Below are 27,002 nucleotides of genomic sequence, written 5' to 3'. Positions count from 1 at the left end.
AACATGCACAACAGTGTCCTACTTAGAGCAGAATATCAAACTATAAGATCAAATAGTTTTAGGGTTTGGTTAGCCTTTACTGACCCTACGGTAGGCCCACAGTTGATCGAAACGACCTGTACAACCCTAAGGAAAATTTCAAAATCATAGGCCCACATGCCCGTGTGGGCCCATACACCCAGATTGGTCTTGCCCGTGTGGGCCACACAGCCTGGGCTAAAACTCACACGCCCAACTTGGCCTAGCCTGTGTGGCCCACACGGCCACACTCATACCACCACACAGTCGTGTCTTGCGCACGACCATGCCTTCGTCAAACACATGGCCGTGTCTCACACACAACCAACCACACGGCCAAGCACACGCCCATGTGGCGTCGATAGTGTCGTTTTTTAGCTTTTACCGAAACTTGATTTTTTGTGGCTTAGGAACACACCTGGTTCGTTTAATATGCTAGTGCAATCCCAAGCCCTTCGAAACCTAAGAAATAGCATACCAACACCGATTTAGAGGTTAAAATTATGAATTTGTCAATGACAATCTGACAAAAACTAGACTTACCGAAGACGAAAACCACCGCTAACACCGTTCAAGCAAAGGGAGCGAAACTTACTAATCACCGCCTTCTCCTACACCAAAATAATCGCAGAAACATCAGATTTCACGGTTACCCCAACACGCCATCACGAGAGGAAATAAGCCACTTTACAGACAACAGAAACTCCAATAGATGCAACCTTACTTACTTTAACCGAGCAAGGAGCAACGAAATTCCAAAAATAATAATAGAAGTTAAAGAGTGATGAGCGGAATTGGGGAAACAAGAAGAAATAGAATTTTTGCAGAAAAGGAAATAAGAAACGTAAAAAACAGATGAAGAGATTTTTGGAAAAAATAAAATAAAATAATAAAAATAAAGACAGATATGATAACATATCCCCAGAGTTTCTCCCACTAACCCACTAACTCAGAACTTCCTCAGACTTTTAGCTCAACTGAAATTCTATCAGACACCCGAGCAAAAATTAACACCCTCACCTACACAGAGATTCAAACACAAGACCTCAAACACAACAACCCCCTTACCGATCGAACCAGCAAACACATTCTAATATGAATTAACAGACAATTTTATGTAAGCCCTTTCCACAATGGTAAAGCTTGGATAAAAAATAACAAAATTATCAAATGTGGGGCTTGAACCCAAGACCTCATGCATACACCAGAACACTTAACCACTGAAGCAGATACACAGTTGTGTTAGATATTTACAAAAATAAAAATAAATTATTCAAGGCGTTACAACTCTACCCCCTAAAAGAAATTTTGACCTCGAAATTTACCTGATCAGAACAAATAAGGATACTGCTGACGCATCGAGTCCTCAGATCCATACGTGGCTTCCTCAGCGCCATGATTCTGCCACAGAAGCTTCACTAATGGAATGGACTTCCTCCTCAGAACCTTAACATCATGATCCAAAATTTGAATCGGATCCTCCTCAAAAGTCAAATCTGGTTTAATCTTGATCTCTTCAACAGAGACAACGTGAGATGGATCAGACCGATACTGCCTCAGCATCGAGACATGAAATATATCATGGATATGGTTTAACTCTAGAGGTAGCTCTAACTAATAAGTGACCGGTCCCACACGCTTCAGAATCTGATATGACCCAATAAACCTAAGGCTCAACTTGCCCTTACGACCAAATCTTAGAACTTTCTTTCACGGAAAAACCTTAAGAAACACGAAGTCACCTACAGAGTACTCAATATCTCTCATCTTCAGATCTGTATAAGACTTCTGTCTATCAGAATCCGCCTTCAGACGATCCCGAATCAGTCTAACCTTATCTTCGGTCTTAGAAACCAATTCAGGACCCAAAACCCGACGCTCACCCAACTTTGTCCAACATAGCAGAGTATGACACTTATGACCATACAAAGCCTCGTAAGGTGCCATCTGGATGCTAGACTAGAAATTGTTATTGTAGGCGAACTCAGCTAGTGGCAAAAAAATCCTCCCAACTACCTCAGAAATCTATCACAGAACTCCGAAGTATATCCTCTAGTATCTGAATCACCCTCTTATATTGACCATCGGTCTGAGGATGAAACGTAATACTGAAGTCCAATCTCGAACCCAGAGCCTCGTGCAATTTATTCTAAAATCAAGAAGTGAAGCGAGGATCTCTATAGAATTTATTAAAACATGAACCCCATGTAGTCTTACAATACCAAAAATATATAGCTTCGCTAACTTCTGCAGAGAATAATCCATCTGAACTGGAATAAATTGAGCGGACTTCATTAATCGATTCACGATGACCCAAACAGAATCCTTCTTAGTGGGTGTTAAGGGCAACCCACTAACAAAGTCCATCGTTACTCGTTCCCACTTTTATAAAGGAATCTTAACGGGTTGGAGCAAACCGAAAGGTAACTAGTGCTCAGCCTTAACTCGCTGGCACATCAGACAATGAACAACGAAATTCGTAACCTCACGTTTCAAACCCGACCACTAATACAATTCACAAAGATCCCGATACATCTTATTACCACTGGGATGCATAGCATAGGGGCTACTATGCGCTTCTTTCAAAATCGACTCCCTCAGATCAGTATCATTCGACACACAGATTCGACCTCGAGAACACAGAACCCCATCCTTATTCAGCCCAAATCAGAAGTACTACTACTCTCAATCTGACGGAACTGCAAACCAGAGACTCATCCCCTAACTGCTTATCTCGAATCTGATTAATCCAAGTCGGCTTAACTTGCAATTCGGCTAATAGACTCCCATCATCAAATAGACTAATACGAGCGAACATTACCTTCAAATCAGTTATTTCTCTATGACTTAGAGCGTTGGCCACCACATTGGCCTTACTAGGATGATACTATATCGTGTAGTCATAATCTTTGATTAGCTCAATCCATCGATGCTGTCTAAGATTCAACTCCTTCTGAGTAAGGAGGTACTTGAGGCTCTTGTGATCAGTGTAGATGATACACCTTTCACCGTACAGATAGTGCCTCTAGATCTTTAACGTAAAAACTACAGCAGCCAACTCAAGATCACGCGTCGAATAATTCCCTTCGTGAGTCTTAAGCTGACGGGATGCATAAGCCACAACCTTACTAAGTGTAATTCAATAATGAATATAGGTGTGGAATTGAATTGAATATTGACTTAGAAATGGAAAATTGAATTTTGAATTGATTTGTGATTGAAAGTGAAAAAGTGAAATTATGAAAGAGTACATTTAGCAATAAAACAGTTTAGACAGCAACAGTTGTGTGAATTTGAAAAATCGTCAAAAATGGTGAAGATTTAATTAGAGGCTAAATAATATATTAAATTGAAGCTGAATGAGTCTATTTTCACATAAAAGAAACAAAGAAAGCAAAAGAGTTATATATTTTGAGATATTTGAATTTTAGTTAGATAGAGTCAGAATGAGTTTGGAATTCCTTGTTATGACTTTGAGAAATTGTCAAAAATTGTACAAAAATAATTATGGGATAAAGTTTATATGTTTCGAATCCTCAGTGAATCTATTTTCAATAATAACAAACAAAAACAATATCTGAATTCTGTACAATGAGATAATTAATTTTTTGTGAAGAGAGGTCAGAACTATCGAGCAGTGAAACAAGGGAAATTTTAAAAAATAAAATATACTATTTGGTTAAACCAAAAATTCTGAAAATTTATGATAGGAAGATATGTGAATCTATTTTGGGGAAAATTTACGGATCTTAATTTGGAGTTCTGTAGCTTCAGGTAAAAATAATTTACTAACTCTGACTTGAATAGACATGTTTGAATATACATGTGAGTGAAAAGTAAAATTGTAGTTAATGTTGTTTAAGTGTGTTATACACATTAAGGATGTGGAATGGAGAGGATGAGGAGGAAAATTGGAAGAATAGATGAATGATTTGTGTATAATTGGCCATATGCTTGATTATAATCGATAAACAATTGAAAAGAAATGATGTTTATAATTGTGCATTATTAGTTATAGTTAAAGTTCATGTGAGAAAATAAAGTTTCATAGTATGTGTATGTGGTATACTTGGTATATGATTTGGTATGTAGTAATGTCAGAAATGGTTTATGAATTAACTCATGTTGATAATTTTGATACATAAATAAATGTGGTGCTTATCCATGCTTATAATGTTTATACTATATGTTTATTTGGCTAGCATGTTTGGTGTGTATGCTTAGGCTTTTGCCAAGTTGTGGATGGATTACGCCACATCAAATTTATAAAATTATGCATTGAGGTGGTAAATGTCTAGATGGAAATATGCTTGTGATCATAAAAGGGTGGTAAGGTTTAAAGTTTGTAATCTTTATTAAAATAGTTTATCATGTGGTTAGTCTTCAAAAAGACTAGCTTGCGACTATGGTTGAGTGTAATGTTTATATGTTGTGTGATATGCATAGGAAACGAGAGTGGAAAGGAAATGAAATACTAGGTTCATGCTTGAAGTGTAAAATGATGCAAAAAGGGGATGTTAAGTTAAACGATAAATATGTATTAGTATTGAACTTAATGAAATTGTATTGTACGTGAATTAAATGGAAATTGCAAATGATATGATTTGAATTAAATGAATTATTGTGGTATTAAAATGTATATTGGATTGAGAAATTGAATTGAATCGTGAACATCAGAATCGTAAGTTAAATGAAATGGAAATGAAGTATTGAATTCAATGAGTATGTATTGGGTCTCAGAAGCCGTATTTGTTACAATATAGTATTTTGAAGTTATAACGTGAAGATTTATAAAAGCATGTTAAAAATTTGAAGAGTTTAAATTTGAATGAAATTTTATAACTCGGTTTAACATGTTTATAAGTGTATGTGTTCTGGTAATGCCTCGTCCCTATTCCGGCGCCGAATACGAGTAAGGGGTGTTACAATGTGACATCGCCAAATTCAGTCATAACGTTTAGACCGGATTTGGGGTGTTACAATCTCATTTGGGTTGGATCTTTAGACTACTCCGGTGTTCCATTGTAACACTACAAATATTACAACTAACTTGTACGTTTGTAGTAAAGCCACGCTTTAAAATTATTTTATAAAATCGTTTGTTTTACATGCATGTGCAAGCGTTGTCAAATTTGTTGGCGCTATTGCTGGGGAAACAATGTAAGATTGAGTAATTTTTAGTGTACATGTTAAGTAGAGATAAGTAGCAAAAGTAGGATTTATAAATACGACTTTATTTTTATTTGTCTTTATTTTCTTCACTCTTTTGTGCTTGTAGGAGGTGTTGTATGACTCAAACCGGTAAAAGTGTCTTACCCTTTGAGCCAAAACCGGAATGTATCATCACACACGCGAGAAGGGCGCAACATCCTAGAGACGCCCTACCTTTAGAAAGAGAATAGCCTATCGAAGATCCACGAGTAGAGATTCAACAAACACCACACCCACACATGGAGTAGTGAGCTTTGCACGACAACGCGATGCCCAACTTAAATGCTATTCGATCTAACATTAATCGTCTAGCGATTAATGCTAATAACTTCAAAATTAAATTGACAAGGACCTAAATGATACAAACGAACCTTCAATTTCGAGGGTCAGTGAATGAGAATCCAAACCAACACCTTGAAAGATTTCTCACCATTTGTAACACTTTTAAATATAATGGGGGTATTCGATGATGTTATTCGTCTTCGATTATTCCTTTTCTCTCTTACTGATGATGCTTTTATGTGACTAGATTCACAGTAGGTAGATTCCATCAACACTTAGGATGAGCTAGCGAGCAAATTTTTGGCAAAGTATTTACCTTTGAGCAAGACATTGAAGCTTCGTATGGATATTACAAATTTTTTGCAATTAGAAGGGGAGTCACTATACGAGACATGGGAGCGCTTTAAGCTCATGCTGCACAAGTGCCCATATCATGACTTACAAGATTGGCTACAACTTCAAGTTTTCTACAATGAGCTTGATGGAAACTTGCTCTAGTCTTGATGGAGCATCTAGGAGAGCATTCATGTAAAAAAACATACGCTGAAGCTTTCCAATTTATCGAGGACATGACAATGAACTCTTACTTGTGGCCAGCTTAGTGATTCACATATAGAGCCAAACAATTGACAGTGAACGCTGTTGGTAATGAGGACAAGTATCAACAAGTCCTCAAAAGGTTTAATCAATTAGAGATGAGTTCGGCGAAGACGCAAATCCAAAATCAGCCAAATCTAACCCATTTTAATGTAGGACACGATGATGAGAGAAACCATATGGAGGTTAACTATGTGGAGAATAGAGGATATAACCCTTACTCTAACACCTATAATTTGGGATGGCGTAACCATTCTAACCTTAGGTGGGAAGGGAATCAAAGGTGACCTCCTAATCAAGGGAACCAAAACCTTAATCTTCCAAAAGCTTATGTACCATATCAACCTTCATTACCTTTTAGGGCACTCTTAGATCAAAAGAGAAAACTAGTCTATAGTAGCGACCTTCCATTGTCGATTAGGGTAAAAGAAAACCAAGTCTCACAATTATTGCAAAACAACTTACCCTCTAGCATACCCAGTAATACCGAACCTTATCTAAAGATGAAAGGAAAAGAGCATGCCAAGGCGATCACCCTTAGATCCGGGGCTATGGTTAAATAACCTATTCAACCAAATTGTGGGAAAAAAAGGAAGTTAGTGAGAAGGATGAGAGCACCAACAATCTTAGTGTTGGAGATGAGGTTGGAGAGAAGGAATGACTTGAGAGTGAGCCCACATAAGTCGAACTAAAGGATAGAACCGTTCTACCACCACCACCAAGCCGGAAGGCCATACCATTTCCTTTACGTCTAGAGGAGAATAAGAAAAAATAGAATGAGGAGTTCTTGCAATTCCTCAATATGTTTAAGGCCTTGAATATGAACCTACCCTTGTTAGAGCTTCTTGAGAAAATGCCCAAATATGCCAAGTTTCTTAGGGATGTTATGTCTCGTAGAAAGAAAATAAGGAGAGAAGAACAAATCATTCGTAATGAGGAATGCAGCGCAGTAGTGTCTAGTAGGGTTCCTTCCAAGCTTAAGGATCTCGGTAGCTTCACCATCCCAATAGAGCTAAGCGGAGTTAGTTTTGGGAAAGCCCTATGTGATCTAGGGGCAAGCATTAACCTTATGCCATTGTCCATCTATAGGAGGTTAAGTTTGGAGGAGCTTAAGGAAACGTCAGTCACCTTGCAATTAATCAACCGATCTTTGGTATGTCTCAAGGGAGTCCTTAAGGACGTGTTAATGAGGGTTACACAATTTATTTTTCCCACTAACTTTATTGTGTTAGATTTCGTGGAGGATCTTTAAATTCTAATCCTATTGGGAGAGCTTTCTTAGCCACGTCTAGAGCTACTTTATACGTAGGAAGGGGTGAGTTAACTATGGACATCAAGGGAGAGATCAAAATTTTCAAATGTGTGGAGCCCGAGCCTACGTCTAAGGAGGTTTTTCCATCACAAGGATATGATTGTCAGGTAGTTGAAACGAGACCTTATCGTACTAACAAAATTGCAACTTTTATAGATTGGTGTAGCTTTCCAAGTGTTTGTTCGCCACACAAGAGAATCTGAAAGTGGCGAACAAGGATGAGGAAGATGTTACGGTTCTCAGAAAGCCTCAGTCACACATTGAACAAAAGATGTATCCAAGTGTCGAAAACACTGATGAAACATCATTTCAGGGGTGTGACCGACCACCTCAAGTTGCATTTTTAAAGTACTGCATGTGGTAAGGGAACCCAAAAATTTGTAAATAATTAAATGTTTTGATCATGGAATCCAAGTGTTTTTGCATGTAGGGTAGGATTTTAATTAGTAGTTGTTTTCCTTTTAGACTTGTTAGTATAGAATTTTGATGATAGAGAAATAATATGATGATTTTGTAAATGTTTTGGGGATTGTTCAGTGAAACCGCGATATCCAATGGAGGATATCACGATTTCTAGAACAGTTTCAATAGGGGCCAAAAATCTTTTTGGCATCACCACACCGGACCTCTGGTATCGTGATACCGCTAGAATTTTAAAAGTCAAATTTTGGTTTTACATAGTGGTATTGCGATACCCAACCCTTGGTATCGTGATACCTCTAACAGACTCGAAGATGGGGGTTCCAAACATAGGGGATATCGCGATATCCACCCTTGGGTATCATATATCCATGTCGGGTTAGGCGATACCCAGTTTCTAGTATCGTAATCCACGTGTTTTGGAGGTTTAAAAACTCCTCCCCCTTTTCTATTTTCTCTCAATCTCCCTCTTTAGTTTCTTCTATTTTCTTGCAAATGCTATTTTCTTGTTTTGTTGTTTTGGTTATTTCTAATCTTCTTGTAGGTATTTCTTTTTCCATTGCTTGGGGAACACAAAGCTTTTTCAAATCAACCAACTCAGCTAAGGCGATCAAATCGGTCTAAGTTTTCTTTTCTTTTTTACAATTATTTTTGTTGCTCTCTTTATTTTAACTTTCAGTTTTTAATATCGATAGTTTAGTTTATTAGTTGATTGCTTGTGGCTAGTTGGTTAAGTGACTATTGTTTATTTAAAATTAAGAAATTGGCAAGAATGCCCTCGAGACAACAAAAACGATCTCGATCCTAAACTGCCTCAGATCCGTCGACGGGTGTTGATGGCGTCAAATTTGCCCAAAAAGAGGTTGTAGACTTCTATCAGACAATTCAAGGATGGAGGTTCATCCCTGAACGTGGTTTTGATCCGACCTCCTCACTTAACAATAAAATTTAGGATGATGTTCATTTTCACAGGTGGGACAATTTTCGCATGCTTCCTAAGCAGCCTGTTGCCATACCCATAATATAGGAATTTTACTCCAATTTGAAAATTTCCAGATGCGACCAGGTATACGTCAGACATACTAGTATAGACATTTCCCTCAAGGCCATTTGTGAATATTATGGCGTTCCGTGTTACAAGGAGGACAATTTGTCATCCCTCATTTTAAACCACTTTACTAATATAGACACTGACATAATTTTGAACTACCTTATAGAAGGTAGAGTCAAATAGAAACGAGAAACTTCATCGGGGTGACCTCTCTCTTTTAAACAAACAATCATTCTCCCTATTACAAAAATTTGGATGCAATTTATATGTACTCCTCTCTGCCCAGCACTCGATACTAATAACGTTAATGTGTTTAAAGAAACCCTATTATTTTCTATTTTGCAGCACAAAATAATTTTTGTAGGTACATGGATCAATCAACAATTAAAGGGTTGCATTACGGACGGCAATGTGGGTATCTATTTCCCACATTTGATCACCGACCCAAGTAGTAGGGTTGGCGTAGATATCACGTCCATCGAGTAGAATTATCGTCCTACTCACAGCAGCATCGGTGATTCTTTACTCCACTTATTCCAAGAGCTTCACAAGAAGTAGATTCAGAAGTGGAATAAATGATACAAAGACAAAATGGATGTGCCTTGAGCAGCGAAAAAGTAAAGCATCAAGAAGAAAACTGAGCATGAGCTTACACAGTGGCAACGTAGGTTAGGCTGGGACGTACGTTATAGCACTCGAATGCTTAAGGTAATGAAGCCATTTGTCATTACATTTATGATGAGTCAGGAAGTAGAGGCCATACAATAGCCCAGCAGGTCGAGTGATTCATTCGAGGGTAATGATGACGAAGAAGATGACACCAATGTAGAAGGGAGTGACGAAGCTGAAGAAGCTAATAATGAGACGACGTAGGGTGATGATGAGACACCTCATGCTGAGCCCACAGGGGACATATTCATACCTGCAAGTTTAGTGACAGAGGTAGTTGACCTTGGGGAGTAGAGCATGCCCACCCGTCGGTCGCGCACTAGGAGAACCGCTCCCAAGGGAAGAAATTGGCCGAGAGTTGACGAAACCGACTTGGAGGATGACATGTCCAATGCTTACTTAATTGCTTTTGCATTTAATTTTAATTTTAATTTTTTTATGTATCATGTAAATTATAAATTAATTTTGGATTTGTTGTTGGTATTTTTATTTTTCGTATTGTGTTTGGTTGTTTTAGTTTTTGTGTTTGTGTTTGTTTTATGTGCAGCGAATTATCCTGAAAGACTATACAACATTGTGAGCTTTAACGAGGAGGTGGACCCCCAAGATAGTCTGATTCTTTATTCTAGAGAAGTCTGGTAACCTCCTATCTTTTTTGGGACACATTGGAGACAATGTGTAGTCTAAATGTGGGGTGTACATAGTTTTATGTGTTTTATTTTTCTTACTTTTATGCTATTTTTTGTGGTTTTTTGAACTTTTTTGCCTTTTTTTCAAAAATCAAAAATCAAAAATTCCAAAAAAAAATAATTTTGTTTTGTTTTTATTTTGTGAAATTGCATTGTGTTTGGACTATAATTAGGTAATAAGTTACTAGTTGTACATATTGAATAAGTACATATAATTGCCAAACTTGTAAATTTCGAATGATAATAGATAACTTTTTATTAATTATAGACTAATTAGTTCAATTAGTTAATGTGTATAATAGACTAGGGGCAATAAACTAAATGAAAATGCATAAAGTGTACCATAGGATGAATAAAGTACACGAATCCTTATAGATAAATAATTTAAATTGATGTATGCTTGAAACAATTGGTGCTAGGTGATTGATTCGAGAAAGACTAAGGCATTATTTGAAATAACCTAGAGGCTAAAAGCTTACTTGTTGCTATGTATCCCTAGCTCCTATATCTTTAAGCCTCAAGTAACCTTTTATTGTAAGCCTAAATATCAAAGCCTTAAGCCTAATTAGTCTAGTACTCGATCCTTCTCTGTCCCGTTCTTTAAATGCACTATGTAATGGACGTCGGGCCATAGACATTGAGAGTTAGGTAGAAACATTATGGTGTTGTGTATGAAAAAAGAAAAGAAAAGGATTACGTGAATGAATACGCTTTTTAAAAAAAATGAATGAAAGAGTGAAAAATAAAGAAAAAGAGAGCTAGATCAAAATTAAGCTCAAAAGTAAAATATTTTGAGTCACATTTATAAATTTTGTACGTACAAATCTCGCATAATACCTTCTAACATTTTGGAGAAATAAGGTAGGCGAGAGAAAGAGAAATAATGAGGTAAGTTTGTAAATAAATTGGGGACAAGTAGGGAACAAGGTCATGTACTTAACTATTTCTAGTTCTTGAACTCGTTTTCAGTATCTATTGTTTGAATTCTATACCGTCCTAAGCCTTAGAACGCTACAAGCTTAGAAGACCTTTGGGACCCAAATAAGTCACCTACACAATAATTCGTAAATAGTTTTCATTTGTTTGAATGAACATACCCAATTCTTTTTAAATATCTATGAGCGATCTGCATAATTTATTTTGATGGATAACACTTGTAAATATGTTCATTTCCATTACCTCTACATCTATTGACATTTTAACTCAGTGAACTAATTATGTTTGCATTAGGAATAAATAAGTTAGCTAGATATCACTTTTAAGTTGCATGTGAGGTAGTTCTTGCATGAGTTTGATGTTTTACCGCTATGTGACTTAATTGCCTGATTTAGTCCAAGAGTCGTCTTTTCTTTTGCATGTTCGGTGTGTTTGCTTGAGGACAAGCAAAAAGTTAAGTATGGGGGAGTTTGATATGGCAAATTAGGCTTTCCCGGTATACTTAAGGAGCTTATTCTCAAGCAAAGTAGCACATTTTGCATAGTATTTCATAATTTTTAGATTCTAAGTTAATAAGTGAAAATGTCTCGTTTTTACTCATTTTGTGACCCAATTTGGCCAATAGTTCCATCGGGGGGCCTAACGTGTGATTGAGTGGTGTAGAGACGTGTTGGAGGTTGAAAATGAGCGAAAATGACACCAAAGGAAAGGGTATCGCGATATCCACACCTTGGGATTGCGATATCTCCAACAATATGAAAGATTGGATATCCACTTTGGGTATCGCGATATCTATTGGATCTAGTGCCTTAAGTGTTGTATTTTCGTCAATATACACTTGTATTTCTAAACATATTGTCTAATAAAATAAATTCATTTATTACATTAATATACTTTTATAATTTTTCTCACATGGTTTTTGCATGCAAAGCAAAATGGAAGCAAATGTTACTCATTGGTTGTCTAATGTTTAACTAAGTGGTATTACGTGGTCGGATTGTAGTACGGAAAGACAACTTGTATCGGTAGATGAACTTAAACATGTCATTAATCTAATCACAAATGATTAAACCAATTGAAAGACTAATATGAAGTCTATCAAGTCCAATTGAGGAGATGTCTTATCTTGGGCATTGGAGTGGATGACTCCCAAAAGATAAAGACATAGATGTGACTGACTAGATTGATAGTACATCGGATAGGACTCGAGCATAATAGATCCTAAATCTATTTATGAATTTATTCACTTGTGACATTCATAGTGTGGCATATCTAAACCCTGAGTGGATGACATACTATATATACGTGACTCGTACACTTTGATGTAAGTAAAAGCTTGAGTTCAAACAGATAAGGAATTGAAAGCTAGTGTGTTGGGTGTACGACTTTTGTAGTATGTAGCATCATTCACAACAGTGGAATTCATAGCTCAAAACAAGGGTAAATGATATCCTCTCATTGGCATTACATGGTTGATGAAAAGTAAACGTGACCATCTGTATTTGTGATGGATGACTTGATCACTAATTGATAGTGATTGACTTTCATGAAGGAATATGTAATAGTTACTGTGAGATAAATTAGGATCATATTGGGGGGAACAAATATTATCCCAAAGAGATCAAGGATATCCTATGAGGGTAACACACTAATGACAAGGTCATTGGACGAGTACTGAGTAGTTGCTATCGTAATGGTATGTCGTTGGGGAGAACTCAGTCACGATACTATACTGTAATGATTTCGTGACTAAATGAGTTTATAATTAATATGCGCAAAGTCAGAACTTAATTATAAATCGTTTGAGCCCTAACTTCATATGTCTAATTAGTCCAATGAATTGCATGTTTGAATAAAAATGAATGAAATGAATAGGAAAAGAAAAATGGGAAACATTCAGGAATGATTATGGTTTTCTTTGAAATGGAGAAATGAAATCACTTGGAAATTAATGTAGGTTTCCAAAAACGAAAATGAAAATGAAAATTGAATTTGGAATCCTATATAGGACTTAAAAAATTATGGAAGAATGAGTTAAAAAATTATGGAAGAATGAGTTCATGTTTTTGGACTATTTAGAAGCCTGAAAATGAAAATAAGTGAATGTCAATCGTATCCTAAGCATTTACTACGTTCAACCAGGCATTATATGTAGATTCATTACATTTATACATATTCATCATTCAGAGGCACTTCATTAATTTCCGTAATCATACTAGGAAACTATTACATTCATTCCCATAGTGTGAAATCACAAGAATTCCATCACCAATCATTCTTTTTCATATGTACTTATTTGCAACATTTAATAGTATATAGGTAACTAATGAAATTTCACATACATACAATTATATAGTAAAAATAATATAATTATAAAGAAACATCCATCTACATATATAACACTATGAACTTACCTACAATATACTTTAGGTTAAAGTGCAGAGACTATTCCGTAATTTTCCCTTTCCTCAATTATTGTCTTTTTGACTCGATTCTTGATCTATATAGTAATTAAATTCGATCTATTAAATTCACATATATTTCACACTCAATTCAATGCATAAGACCCTTAAGTTTTCATTATTCACACATTTTCCCTAAACTTTTGCATTTCTTACAATGTAGTCCCTAAACCCCAAAATTCCAAATTTAACAAAATTTTACAACTTCTCATGCTAACTGAATTTTCACCCATCCATTTATAGCCTACCATTATTCTAAATTCTCAAAAATTCCTTATCAATTTTAATATTCAATCAATTTATTTATTTAATAAAAACTAACAAAATTACTTTACACATTAATCATAATCAACAACCAATATCTGAAATCCATCCTTAACATCATGAACAACAAGAATTCGTCAATGGTGATGTCCAAAATTCTTAGTAGTTTCAAAAACGAAGGTACGGGTTAGCTGGACCTAGTTGCAACGATTTCAAAAACATAGAAATTACTAAAAACGGGTAACAAATTCTTACCATGCAAGGGTTACAAGCTAGCCGAAACTCCAAACCCTTCAATGGTGTTTTAGCATTCAACTTTCAGTGGAAAAATCCACTAAGGAAGAAGATGAATGTTTTATTTTATTTGTTTCTTAAGGAAGAAGATTTTGTACATATATTACAATTTAATCATTTTCTTAAATTAACTAGGTAAAACTTAAATTTTCTTTACCAAAATTTAATATGACTCTAATGTAACTCCATAAACATTAATTAAATAATAAAACACGACCCCATATATCGAAATTGCGGTCCTGAAACCATTATTTTCGACACCACTGAAAAACAGGATATTACACGAATTGTCGCATCACTCAATTCGATTCATGCATCTCCACCGCCGCGTAAACTATCAATGGCAACTTCGCATCCCACATACCCCGAATGACCGAAAATTTGGGCGAGATTATTCTACGATATCCGGATCAGCGTATGTCATCCATTCAAACTTTAATGCAGAATTATAAATTTTGTCATCTACAAAATTTTAAATTCCAAATCATTGTGTAATTATTATAGGTTTAAAAAATTCAATAACTAACCTCGGCTTCTGAGTGTTGATCTAAGAACAGTCGGATATCTTCGAGCTACTTCGGTAGTCCCATATAACTCAGCCCATGGTTCCACTTACTCAAATAATATATCAATTCAAACATATAATAAATAAACAACATTTACTATGGTAACTATATATTATTATCAAATGAATTTTACCTTGTCACTAAAGGGAATAAGGGTCATCTACTCGATGATAGAAAAATGGTAGCCACCACTACGCCCATGACTATAGCAGGAGCAAGCAACCACCGATTGGTATCTTATCCGGTTCAGTTGCTTAACACAACTCCTTGTACAACGTGGCCAACATGGTTGATCCCCAACTTAGTTGACCACATTCTTTGAAGTCGATGAGGTGTAGTAGCCACCTTATGTGTCCCAAATTTCAAGATTTATCGGGCATTAGAATGCCCCCGATTACGTATTGTTCTTTAACGGCGTTAGTCACTTTTGGAGGAAGGTCTTTGAAATAATATTGCAACCATCTTATCTCTATCCGGCCACCTTGAAACTTGTTTGACCCCTTCCTTAAAAATGCCTCACAAAGGTCCTCTTTACCAAGAATGACCACTAACCCCGTAACGACTGTCCCATCCATAGGTAAGCTGAGTTGTAAAGCTACATCCTCGAATGTGATTGTACACTCACCGCATGAGATGAAATTTTTGTGCCTCGGGTCTCCATCTTTCCAACAACGTGCTGATAATTTTTGGATCCAATTTACAGCCCCCGAGCATACGAGGCGCATGTAAGAATCTCGCATCTTGCAAATAGCCACGAATTTCACTTGGGGGGCTCTTTGATAAATTGTGTATGAACTCCAAAACACGATCATCCGCCTATTTATACCAACAAAATAAAATAATTTTAAATTTTTAAAAAATTTAAAAACTTTAAAATTAACTTAATTGAAAATAACAAAATTTAAAATTTTTCCTTACCATTACCGATTGAGCGATGGATAAGAAAGCTTGTCATTCATGAAAATTTAATTGAAATGAATAATCTACGAAATAATAAAATAAAACTATAATAGTTTTATACAAATGTATTGGAAAATTTCGAACAAATCTTGAAAAATTTGAGAGAACTGAGAGTTTAGAGAGAATAGAGAAAGTTGGATTTGAGTGAAAGAAATGAAAGATGATCTGGTATTTATAGGAAATTAAAGTTACCATTGGGTTGTTTAAAATTTTTACCATTTTCGCGTTTCGATTTATATTGTAGGGGAAATGACCATTAGCTAGACACGCTTTCACACTCTCTCTCCAAAATCGGCCTATTTCCCTAAATCTTGAAAAAATCAACCTATTTGGCCGATTAAAAAAATCGACTTGCCTATTTAGCCTAAATGTATGTTATATATTTTAAAATTTTATGAGAATTTTTTACCATGTTGATAATTTGTAGATGGTTAATTTTTTATAATCATAATTAAATTAATAAAATAAACAAACCCAATTAATTGAGGACCATTTTAAAATTTTTATAATCAAATGATTTAAAAAATCGACCATAATTAGATGACCACCGTACTTTACCTATTTTATTACTAATTTTTGTTTTTCTCTAAAATTAAATTGAATAACTTTTTTTTTTAAAACCCACGCGTTTCATTAGAAGAGAATTCACACCGTTCACCATTACCTAATATAAGATGAGATTATAAGATTACACCTTAAAACTGAAAAGCACCCTAGTGTCACGGGGCTAGACCTTTCGTCTCGCAAACCATGCGGCCTTAGGCGATCCGTTTGCTTCAAACTCGCCCAAGTCAGCCTTAACTCAAATGAGGATTCCTTAAGAACTCCTCCAAGGCACCAATTGAAGAGCGGAAGCGATTTATGCCAAAAGAAGCTAAGCCAAAGAACAACAGAAAGCCACAGAAAAGAATGCACACAAGGTGTTTGAGTAAATGCTCTCAGAACTCTATTACTCTTAAGAATTTAGAATACAATGGAATGAGTACAAATGAGGGGGAGGCTCTCTATTTATAGTTGAGCTCCCCCAAAACCGACGGTCAAGATACAATTACATCGACGGATGAGATTTAACCATCTCCCTTAATTTTAGGGATTTACAAGATAAGCCTTATCAAATCTAATCTAATCTTTACAAGATATGATTCCCTCTATCTTCTAAGATTAGTTACCATATTTGCCTAAGTTGCCATCTCTTCGCTATCGGGCCAACCAGGCTTTAATCTGACAGGCTTCTCCAATATCTCTTTGAATCGGGCCAGCTCTCGTGGGCTAAATGTTCCCCATCTTATCGATAGACCTCCATGGGGCGCATCTTGTACCATGGTCACGGGCTTTGCACTTTGACCCGTGACACTAGTACGTTATCACTGCCTCCTAGCATATCCTAGGATCATTAGCCCGTCATTACATTCATGAATTCTAATAATATAGATGTGATTCTGAAAGGTGATACAATTAAGTGCTAAAACAGCGATAAAAACTGATAGTAGAGCTAGATGAGATTATAAACATCGGCAAAAATAAAACAGAAACAAGTTTTAGAGTTGTATAATATAAAACGTTTAGATACAACATTGAGTGAAGGAAAGGAGCCCAGGAACAGACCTAAAGCTCCAGGACCACTTTGGTGGAAAAATGGGAACAAAAAATATCAAGAAGTTTATAGCTCGATAAGGCATAATAACATTAATGATGACACGCTATGAACTCCAAAGATAAACCTCACCACCGCCTATCAAGAACCCAGTTCTGGGACCAATATCCAAGAGATGACGGTGAACCATTAAAACATGTAACTAAACGTCCAGTGATGGACCTACTAACATGAACCAAAGTTTTATTGTAGTAACCATGATAAACTTTTGTTGAATCAACAAAATCCCCTGAGGTTCACTTGCCCTTCTTGGCAGCAGACTTCGTCACCTTGGCTCCAGTTGGGTCCTTCTTCTCGACACTCTTGATCACACCAACAGCAACAGTCTGTCTCATGTCCCTAACGGCAAAACGTCCAAGTGGAGGGTACTCGGAGAAAGTTTCCACAACCATGGGCTTGGTCGGAACCATCTTAATCATACCAGCATCACCATTCTTCAAGAACTTAGGCTCCTTCTCAAGCTCCTTACCAGATCGCCTGTCAATCTTGGTCAAGAGCTCTGCAAACTTGACAGCAATATGGGAGGTGTGGCAATCGAGGACCGGTGCATAGCCATTTCCAATCTGTCCTGGGTGGTTCATGATGATAACTTGGGAGGTGAAGTTGGCTGCCTCCTTGGCAAGATCATCCTTGGAGTTGGAGGCAACAAATCCACGCTTGAGATCCTTGACAGCAACATTCTTCACATTGAACCCAACATTGTCACCAGGAAGAGCCTCTTGAAGAGCTTCATGATGCATCTCAACAGACTTAACTTCAGTGGTCAATCCAGAAGGTCCGAATGTAACAACCATTCCAGGCTTGAGGATTCCAGTTTCAACACGACCCACTGGGACAGTTCCAATACCACCAATCTTGTAGACATCCTGAAGTGGGAGACGGAGGGGCTTGTCAGAGGGTCTCTTGGGCTCATTGATCTGGTCAAGAGCCTCAAGGAGGGTTGGACCCTTGTACCAATCGAGGTTGGTGGACCTCTCAATCATGTTGTCACCCTCAAAACCAGAGATGGGGACGAATGGAATCTTCTCAGGGTTGTAACCAACCTTCTTCAGGTAAGAAGAAACTTCCTTAACAATTTCATCATACCTTGCCTTTGAGTACTTGGGGGTTGTGGCATCCATCTATAGAGAATTAACAGAATAATTGCAACAAAACCAATCAAATAGACTAAGCTGAAAATCAAATTATAAAACATCATATTTGGGAAAAAGAAGCAAAATTCAACCTTGTTGCAGCAGCAAATCATTTGCTTGACACCAAGGGTGAAGGCAAGGAGAGCATGCTCACGGGTCTGCCCATCCTTGGAAATACCAGCTTCAAAACCTCCAGTTGTGGAGTCAATAATAAGGACAGCACAGTCAGCTTGAGAAGTACCCGTAATCATATTCTTAATAAAGTCGCGATGTCCAGGAGCATCAATGACAGTGCAGTAGTACTTGGTTGTCTCAAACTTCCACAAGGCAATATCAATGGTGATACCACGCTCACGCTCAGCCTTCAACTTGTCGAGCACCCAGGCATACTTGAATGACCTTTTGTTCATCTCAGCAGCTTCCTTCTCAAACCTCCAAGCTTGTATATCAAGTGACCCGTTGTAGTTGACTTTCCAGAGTCAACATGGCCAATGACAACAATGTTGATGTGAACCTTCTCCTTACCCATTATGCAGTATTAACTAGGAACTGTGAGAACATATAAAAAAGAAGGTTAAAACCAAATCCTGTACAAACAATCAGCAGGAAGAGCAACCAAAAAAGCAAAGAACATGTGAACCCAGTTCAGAGTTTTATCACCTACCCCTTAACATCATGAGTTTTAAATTGAAGAGAAGATAAGCATTAACATGAGTTCTAAAATCATAGTTCCATACTTGTTTGTTATTGCATCTTAAGTCAAATACTTCATGCTTTCAAAGTTAAAAACAAGTAGCAAATACAATAATCGAGCAAGCTTTTTGATTTTTCCTTTCTTTTTAATCGTCCCATCCATTAATAGTTTTAGAAATCAAACTACTATACATGCAATTATTTTACTTCTATATAAAATAAAATCCTAAAAAATTATTTGAAATACAAACCCAGCAATTTTATTTTATATAATATACATAATTCATACTTATATAATATACATGATCCATACTAAAAATATATCTATAACAAAATAAAAATAAAAACAACGACCTTGAAACAATTCACATAAAAAGATCAAATCTATTACCATCTAATCATAACATATCAGAATCGAAATACAGCAAAAATGAAACAAAACAAAAACAATTTCATCGGAAAAAAATCAACCAACAGACCATAGAAATTATAACTAATAAGGAAATAAGACCTTAATCAGAAATTAAAGCAAATGAATCAAAATCAGAAAACACAGAACAATAAAGTAATCGATCATGACAGAAATGAAAATGAGTTTAAATAATTGAGGATCTGAATGCCAAACCTTTCAAAAAAGAGAGACTTGAAGCTAAAACAGTACGACCTAGCGGCTCGAAGAAGAGAGATAATCAGAGAGTATAGGTTTTCGAGCAAGCCTCTTGTTCTATTTTGTACTCAGGTTTGCCTACTTTATCTTTTCTAAAATACGCTTTAGGAGATTTGTTTTGACAAATATATTCTTCATGTACACGTGCTTGAAGTATCACGTGATTTAAACAGACCATCATTACTGGTAAGGTGTTTTTACGCGCTTAAGTTGAGAATAGCATTTAAATTTGGTTTCGGGTGCGAGTCGTATTAAAGATTAGATGATCCAGATATGTCGTAATAGGCCATAGGCAAAGAGTTTTGTTTTACAAAACATCTCTCCAGAGCTTGGGGAGAAAGAAAAGAGAGGTCTCAAGAATAATTGGGAATGTTGTCATATTTTAAACCTGGTTTTATTTTGGTATTTATATATATTTTTTTTATCAATTTTACTACTTGAATTTGATAATTAGGTTTATGTTGGTCCTTAAATTGGGATTTTATTAAAATTCAATAACGTGGCAATTTGAGTTTGTGACACATCTATTATTAAAAAAATTAGCCCAATGACCAAAATAGACCTAATTGTTAAGTTTAAGTATCAAAGTGGACATTTGTAAAAAAAAAAGTATCAAAGTGGACAAAAAAAGTACACATATCAAAGTAAACCTAATTGTCAAGTTTAGGGACAAAAAATTATATAAATATTTTATTCAAATATTTTTTTTCTTAATAATTCTCAAAATAAGCAGGACTTGGGATTATTAACTCTAGATCCAATTATGAAGGTTTAGAAGTTGTAACACCTCTAACCTATTTCCGTCGTCGGACTAGGGTTACGAAACGTTGCTGTACAAATCAAAACAAATAGCTTCAAATCAAATTAATAATGCTATTTACTATTAATTATTCAAATCTCATACAAATCCAACAAACATACACATTTGGGCCTTAATTTGAACTTTCAAGGCCCTAAAAACAGTTTGGGATCAAAATGAAACTAATTTGAAACAATTTAGAAAGTTTGGGGCAAATTTCATAAATACTTAAAAACAGGGGACACATGGTTGTATGGCCAGGCTATGTGAAACACCCCAGACCGTGTAACTTTCGAAATTGGGACACACAGTCATGTCCCATCCCGTGTAACTCACTGACTTGAGACAGACAGCTGTGTCCCAGCCAGTGTCTCTGCTCGTGTAACTCACTGACTTGGGTCACACGACCGTGTTGCAGGTCGTGTGTCAGCCCATGTGGGAACTACACTTATATTGTAACAGTCTAATTTTCAGTGGTGTCAGAAATAGTGATTCGAGATCACTAAATCTGACAAGTGAGTCTTAAAATTTAATAAATTAATAATTATGGGTCAAGTGTGAATTTAGAAGAATTTTTGAATTAGTGAATTTTGTGTTTTAAAAAGAATTTAATAGGTAAATTGGGTCTAAAACGATGTATCGAGACCTCGAGTTCATAGTTTTAACCATAAATATTTTTATGAATATTTATGGTGTGTCATTGAGTTAGTATAAAAGTTTCGTTAGAAAATTTTAACGTTTGGATAGTCAATTAATTAAAAAGGACTAAATTGGAAATAGTGCAAAATTTGTTAAATTGTGGTCAAATAGCTTAAGTGACTAATAAGGAGGGATTTAAAAGGTAATTAGGCCCAAATTATATGGCTGGACGGTTGGGCAAGAAAAATCAGCAGAAAGTAAGGAGAAATAAGGGCAAAATTGGAAATTTCACAAATTAAATATATAAAATAAAGATAAAAGTGAAAAATCTAGAGATCTCTTCATATTTTATCAGCAAAAACGCCATAGAAGGTCTGAAGAAAGCTGGGTTTTCATATTTTTACACCATGTAAGCTCAATTCTTGCTTTTTCTTTGTAATTTTTCATGTTTTGTGACTTTTACAACTAGGTCCAACTATTGAATTCATTAGTTTTGATTCTATGAACGATTTTGAAAGTTACCATGAGTGAGTTCTGGAATTTTATGATGAATTATCATAGAATTAAAGCTTTAATTTTATTATATGATGATTTTATTAAGTAATTTTGGTAGAAATTGATTTTAGGGACTTAATTGTGAGAAAGTCTGGAATTAGGGTTTGGTGTTGCGGTTTTGAATATGAAAGGATATTTAGTAGTCTAAAATAGTTGGACAAGGTGTTAATTGAGAAAAACTAGATCAATTGATGGGTTAATTGAGTAAGGATCAAAGTGTAAAAACTGTAAAATTTGGGGTAAAAGTGTAATTTCGAAAATTTAAGGGCAGAAACTGCAAAATGAATTAGAATAGAATTAAATGCTGATGAATGAATAAATTTGCATTTTAGATCGAGAACCTGAAACAAGTCGAGGAAAAGAAAAAGTAGCTGATTAGTCCCTGAACTTTTACGAATTCAGCAAATTGACCCAGGTAAGTTCATATGGCTGAATTTTTATGATTAATTGTTAATCTGGAAATGATATAATGTATCAATTTGTATATTGTTGTTGAATTATGAGTATGGTAAAAATGAGAATAAAATGAGATTGTTAGTTCAAATTAAGGGATCCACAGGATTGAGTACATACGTTCGACAACCAGTGATGAATTGACGGATAAGTCCATTGTGGCTCCATGGCAAAATGTGAAAAGTAGGTATGGTGTTTCAGTGAAGAAAACCATACTGAGTTGTGAAAAGTAGGTATGGTGTTTCAGTGAAGAAAACCATACTGAGTTGCGAAAAGTAGGTATGGTGTTTCAGTGAAGAAAACCATACTGAGTTGCAAAAAGTAGGTATGGTGTTTCAATGAAGAAAACCATACTGAGTTATAGCAATGTGAAACATCCAAGCAAACCGTGGCACCGGGAAAGCGATGTACTCAAATCCGTAAGACGATCCTTAATTTGACAAGTGTTTATTTGTAAGTGCAATTGAAGCTAAATGTCGAAAAATAAGTTGACATCTGACATCGAGCTCGATTGGATAGAGTCATGGTATGAAATTGTGGTTGGCAGGAAGTGTTGAATTTTTATTTGTCTATTAATATTGTTAGTGAAATTGTGGTAAGATTTTATTATGAGCCTATGAACTTACTAAGCTTCCATAAACTTACTTGTGTGTGTTTAATGTTTCTTGTAGATTGATATATATATATATATATACGTTCGGAGGATCGGATCTACATCAACGATCACACTATCCAGATTTACTCCGGTAGATTTTGTTAAACAACTTTTTGGATTTATATGGCATGTATAGGGAATTGAAATAAAAAGTATTAGTATGAATGACTAAGTATGCAAAATAAATTTGAATGTTATGGTTGTGTTAGATATCGAAATATATACATGTTTTTAATTTGAAATGGTTGATTGGTTGAACTTCATTAGTATTTAAATGAAGTAGTTGAAATACTGGAATGGGTTGTGATTTAAATTTGCAGGGAAGGTTAGATAATTATAAAGGGTTATATTTAATTTTTTTTATTTTATGGAGCAGTTCTTGGACAGCAGCATTGAGGTAACTTTGAAAAATCACCAAAAATAGTGTAAATTGAATTAGAAGCTGAATAAGATATGAAATTAAAGATGAATGAGTCTATGTTCACATGAAAGAAAAGAGTAAGCAAAAGAGTTATATATTTTTAGATATTTGAATTTTAGTAAAACAGGTCAAGAACGTTTGTGAAGTCCCCTGTTCTGACTTTAGAAATTCATTAAAAATTATAAAGAAGGATTTATGAGTTATAATTTATATGTATAGATTCCTTATTGAGTCTATTTTCTGTAGAAACAAGTAAAAACTTCATATGAAAATCCTACAGTGAGAAAACTTATTTTTAGTGACAAGAGGTCAGGATAGTCAGGTGGTGAAACAGGGGAGACTTTAACTAATAAACTGTACTAATTGGCCCGACTAAAAATTCTGAAAATTTTATGGTAAGTAGATATATGAGTCTAGTTTCAGGGAAAATTTACGGAGTTAAATTTCGAGTTCTGTAGCTCAAGTTATAATTAATTTAGTAACTGCTGCGCGATTGGACAGATTGCTGTAAATAGTGAAATAAATTTTCAAACCAAGTTTTTATGCTCCGAATTAGTAAGATAAGTTAAGTAATGCCTCGTGCTTGACTCCGGCAACAGTTTCGGGTACGGGGTGTTACATATATAGTTTTACAATACACTCAGGGCACATGCTCGTGTGGCTGCCTGTGTGTGACACACCGTGTCTCAGGCCGTGTGCATCTAAATGTGCCTTAAAACTCAAGTTTACCAAATATGCTTACTTGAGACACAAACCTACAATTTACCAACCAATTTACATACTCAAACACACTTAAACAAGACCAAAACATTCCAAAACCACACATATAACATATAATTCAAAATCTTATCCAATGTAACCTTATTGGTACCACAATTAAACATCTAAACAATTCAACCTCAATGACACAGTTTCATATTCCATACATACATCACATACCTACCATTCAATCGTTTCAATCACACTTCAATATACTAAAAAGTTACCTAATCACAAGACATTCACTAATAACCAAAACACATATTTATATCATCAAGTACCAATTATCATCATAGGATATTAAAACACAATAAAAGATTGGCACAATTTCAAAACATCCCAAGTTACCAAAATAACATACAACCCTATACATGTCATTTATAACCATTTCCATATATTTAAAAACTACCAAAATGGATCGATGGATAATGTGATCGTGCTCTGACATTGATTCCAATCGTTCAAGCTTTTCGATGACCTGTAGAAATAGAGAAAATCAACTATGTAAGAAACTAATGCTTAATAAGCTCGTATAAAGAACTTAAACTTACCAAATGCATTAAATTAAACAACCATGAATAATTCCACTCAGTCATAGGTCAAATTTCCTTCTCTTATACACAACACCTCACAAGGTTAGTAGGTGAAGCAATACATATATATATATATCCAACCAAACAAGGTATATAACATATCAAGTATTTCAATTTCAAAATTCATAGCTCTTACATATATCATGATTCATCTTTTCCTTGCAAGTTCACATATCTTTATAATTCATATCTGTAAGAGCCTGTTTCTAAATATATCAAAATAGTAGTTTTGGGACCACAAACCTGACGAGTAAATTATTATTTTATTATTATTTTAATGTTTATGGGATAATATTAGGGCCATATTTAAATTTTGTTAAGAAATTTTGATGTTTTCATGATTAATTAGTAAAAGGGACTAAATCGTAAAAAGTACCAAAGTGGAGTTCTATTAGTTAAAAGGGTTAAATGACTATTGAAATGAAACTAAGTGGATTTAAATGGTAATTATACCATAAATAAGATTAGTGGAAAATTATGGACATAATTTAAGTGATTTTTAAAGTTAATAAGTAAGGTTAAAAAGGTAATTTAATAATTAAGTTAAAGTAAAATAAGGTAAAAATCTATATCATCTTCTTTAGTTTGTTTTATCCATCGAAATTAGGGATAGGAAACTCCATTTTTGAAGTTTCAAGGTTCAGTCAAGCTTCCTTGCTTGCATGGTATGATTTTCAACCTTGTTTTTAATGATTTCTATGTTTTTGAAGTCATTTTAGCTTAATCTAGCTAGCCCGAGGGTTAATTTGTAAAACTGCTAAAGATTGAGGGTTATGCCATGAATGTTCCTGAATGTTTTTTTGATTTTAGATGATATATTATGAATCTTTTTAAATAAACAAGTTTTACAAAGTGATTTTTGATGTAATTTGGAATTAGTGACTAATTTGTTAAAGGTATAAATTCTAGGGTTTTATTGTGAAGTGATGACAAATATGGGTTCTTTCAAGGTCCCTTGCATGTTTAGTTAACATGGATTTTGATTAAAATGGTTAGATTTTAAGTTATTAGTCTAAAGACTAAATTGTGAAAAAGTTAAAATATTAGGGACAAAATTGTAATTTTGCATAAATATGAAATGTGGATTAAATTGAATACTATAAGTATTAAATGAATTGAAAATTTCTATTTAGATCAAGGTAAACCATGTACAGACTTAGATCGAGGCAAAGTAAAAGCTTTGGATTAGCTCGATTTAACTTCTACGCCCTAGTCGTTGAGGTCAGTTCGTATGAATGGTTATTGTATTAATTCTATTTAAATTGTATGTTATTATGTTACTTATAATGTTAATTTAATGATGTGTAAATAAATTAATTCTATGAAGGTTATCGAGTCCCGGTTGAACCTTAGGAATTTGTAGGATACGAATGACATGTTATTAGGGATTTCATGTTTCAGGTGTTGGTCTTGAATGTTCTACCAATGGCTGAGGTCATGCATTTGTTGCGGATACTCCACAGCTCATGTGAGCAACATTGAGTAGCTTACATTCTGACCCATAGCTTGTGTGAACAGACCCATTTCACAGCTTGTTTGAGCAATGATGTAAAGGAAATGTTACGGTTATGTAAAGGCACACTTTGTGTGAGCTCTCTTGAGTATCCGATGAAATTCTAGTTGGTTCAACGGGTATGAAAAGGAAACGAAATGATAAGTTTTCAAATGGAATTATGCATAAGCTTATGGAAAGGATACATAAATCAAATGATGCATTTCTTATGGAAAATGACTTATCTTATGGTTAGTTCGAACGAGTTATGTACAAATGTGCTAACTTGTGTATTGATGGTGATGTATAGGCTTTTAACAAGCTTATGGTTTGGACTATAATGTACTTATGCTTTAAATTATGCAAATTGAAATTGTAAGTTTAAATTATGCAAATTGAAATTGTAAGTTATGTTTTGATCTATACGAACTTATTAAGCATTAATTGCTTACGTAGTTTCTTTTCTATGTTTTATAGATTGTTGGAAGCTCGTCGGAGATCTATCACACTATCCAGCATAAATATCGGTAGTTTTTGAATGTTTTAGCCAGGGTTATAATGGCATGCATAGGTTGAATTGTAATGTCATTTTGTTAAATGTTTAATTGGTGAATTGGCTTGTATAAGTTATGAAAGTTATCTTGGTTTGGTAAGATTTGATGCTTTGTCAAATTATGTCAACTTGGTTAGACTACTATGCATATTTGTATGGCTCTTATGGTATGTTTGAAATGATGTGTCAATGGTTAAGTTTGTGG

The 27,002-nt window shown here is 35.0% G+C and overlaps 1 protein-coding gene, 1 long non-coding RNA gene, 1 other non-coding gene and 1 pseudogene across 3 annotated transcripts; 1 reads left to right on the top strand and 3 right to left on the bottom strand.

Annotated features, from left to right (window-relative positions):
• Positions 1–1,347: 1,347 nt before the first annotated feature.
• Positions 1,348–1,965, bottom strand: LOC128035457 (uncharacterized). Its single transcript, XM_052625203.1, has 2 exons — positions 1,741–1,965; positions 1,348–1,569 (listed from the first exon to the last, which is right to left on the bottom strand). Exons 1-2 carry the CDS (start codon positions 1,963–1,965, stop codon positions 1,348–1,350), a joined length of 447 nt encoding a protein of 148 aa, XP_052481163.1.
• Positions 1,966–5,844: 3,879 nt separating this feature from the next.
• LOC128035748 (small nucleolar RNA R71) lies at positions 5,845–5,951 on the bottom strand. Its single transcript, XR_008192298.1, has one exon. It is a non-coding gene; the product is annotated as a small nucleolar RNA R71 (small nucleolar RNA).
• Positions 5,952–17,252: 11,301 nt separating this feature from the next.
• On the bottom strand, positions 17,253–19,063 carry LOC105763454 (elongation factor 1-alpha-like; annotated as a pseudogene).
• A 2,585-nt stretch (positions 19,064–21,648) lies between these two features.
• LOC128035408 (uncharacterized) lies at positions 21,649–23,237 on the top strand. Its single transcript, XR_008191879.1, has 3 exons — positions 21,649–21,725; positions 22,204–22,286; positions 22,996–23,237. It is a non-coding gene; the product is annotated as an uncharacterized LOC128035408 (long non-coding RNA).
• Positions 23,238–27,002: the final 3,765 nt, after the last annotated feature.

Source organism: Gossypium raimondii, chromosome 12 (assembly GCF_025698545.1).
Source record: "Gossypium raimondii isolate GPD5lz chromosome 12, ASM2569854v1, whole genome shotgun sequence".
Classification (NCBI taxonomy): Eukaryota; Viridiplantae; Streptophyta; class Magnoliopsida; order Malvales; family Malvaceae; genus Gossypium; species Gossypium raimondii.
This window is presented reverse-complemented; position numbering and strand designations above follow the sequence as displayed.

What these genes read in the sequence shown, in the direction of transcription:
- LOC128035457 (XM_052625203.1), bottom strand. Translation starts at nt 1,965, where the DNA reads ATGGCACCTTACGAGGCTTTGTATGGTCATAAGTGTCATACTCTGCTA. An exon ending in GTGACTTCGTGTTTCTTAAG is followed by an intron (nt 1,570 to 1,740) that starts GTTTTTCCGTGA and finishes ATGCTGAGGCAG; the next exon opens with TATCGGTCTGATCCATCTCA.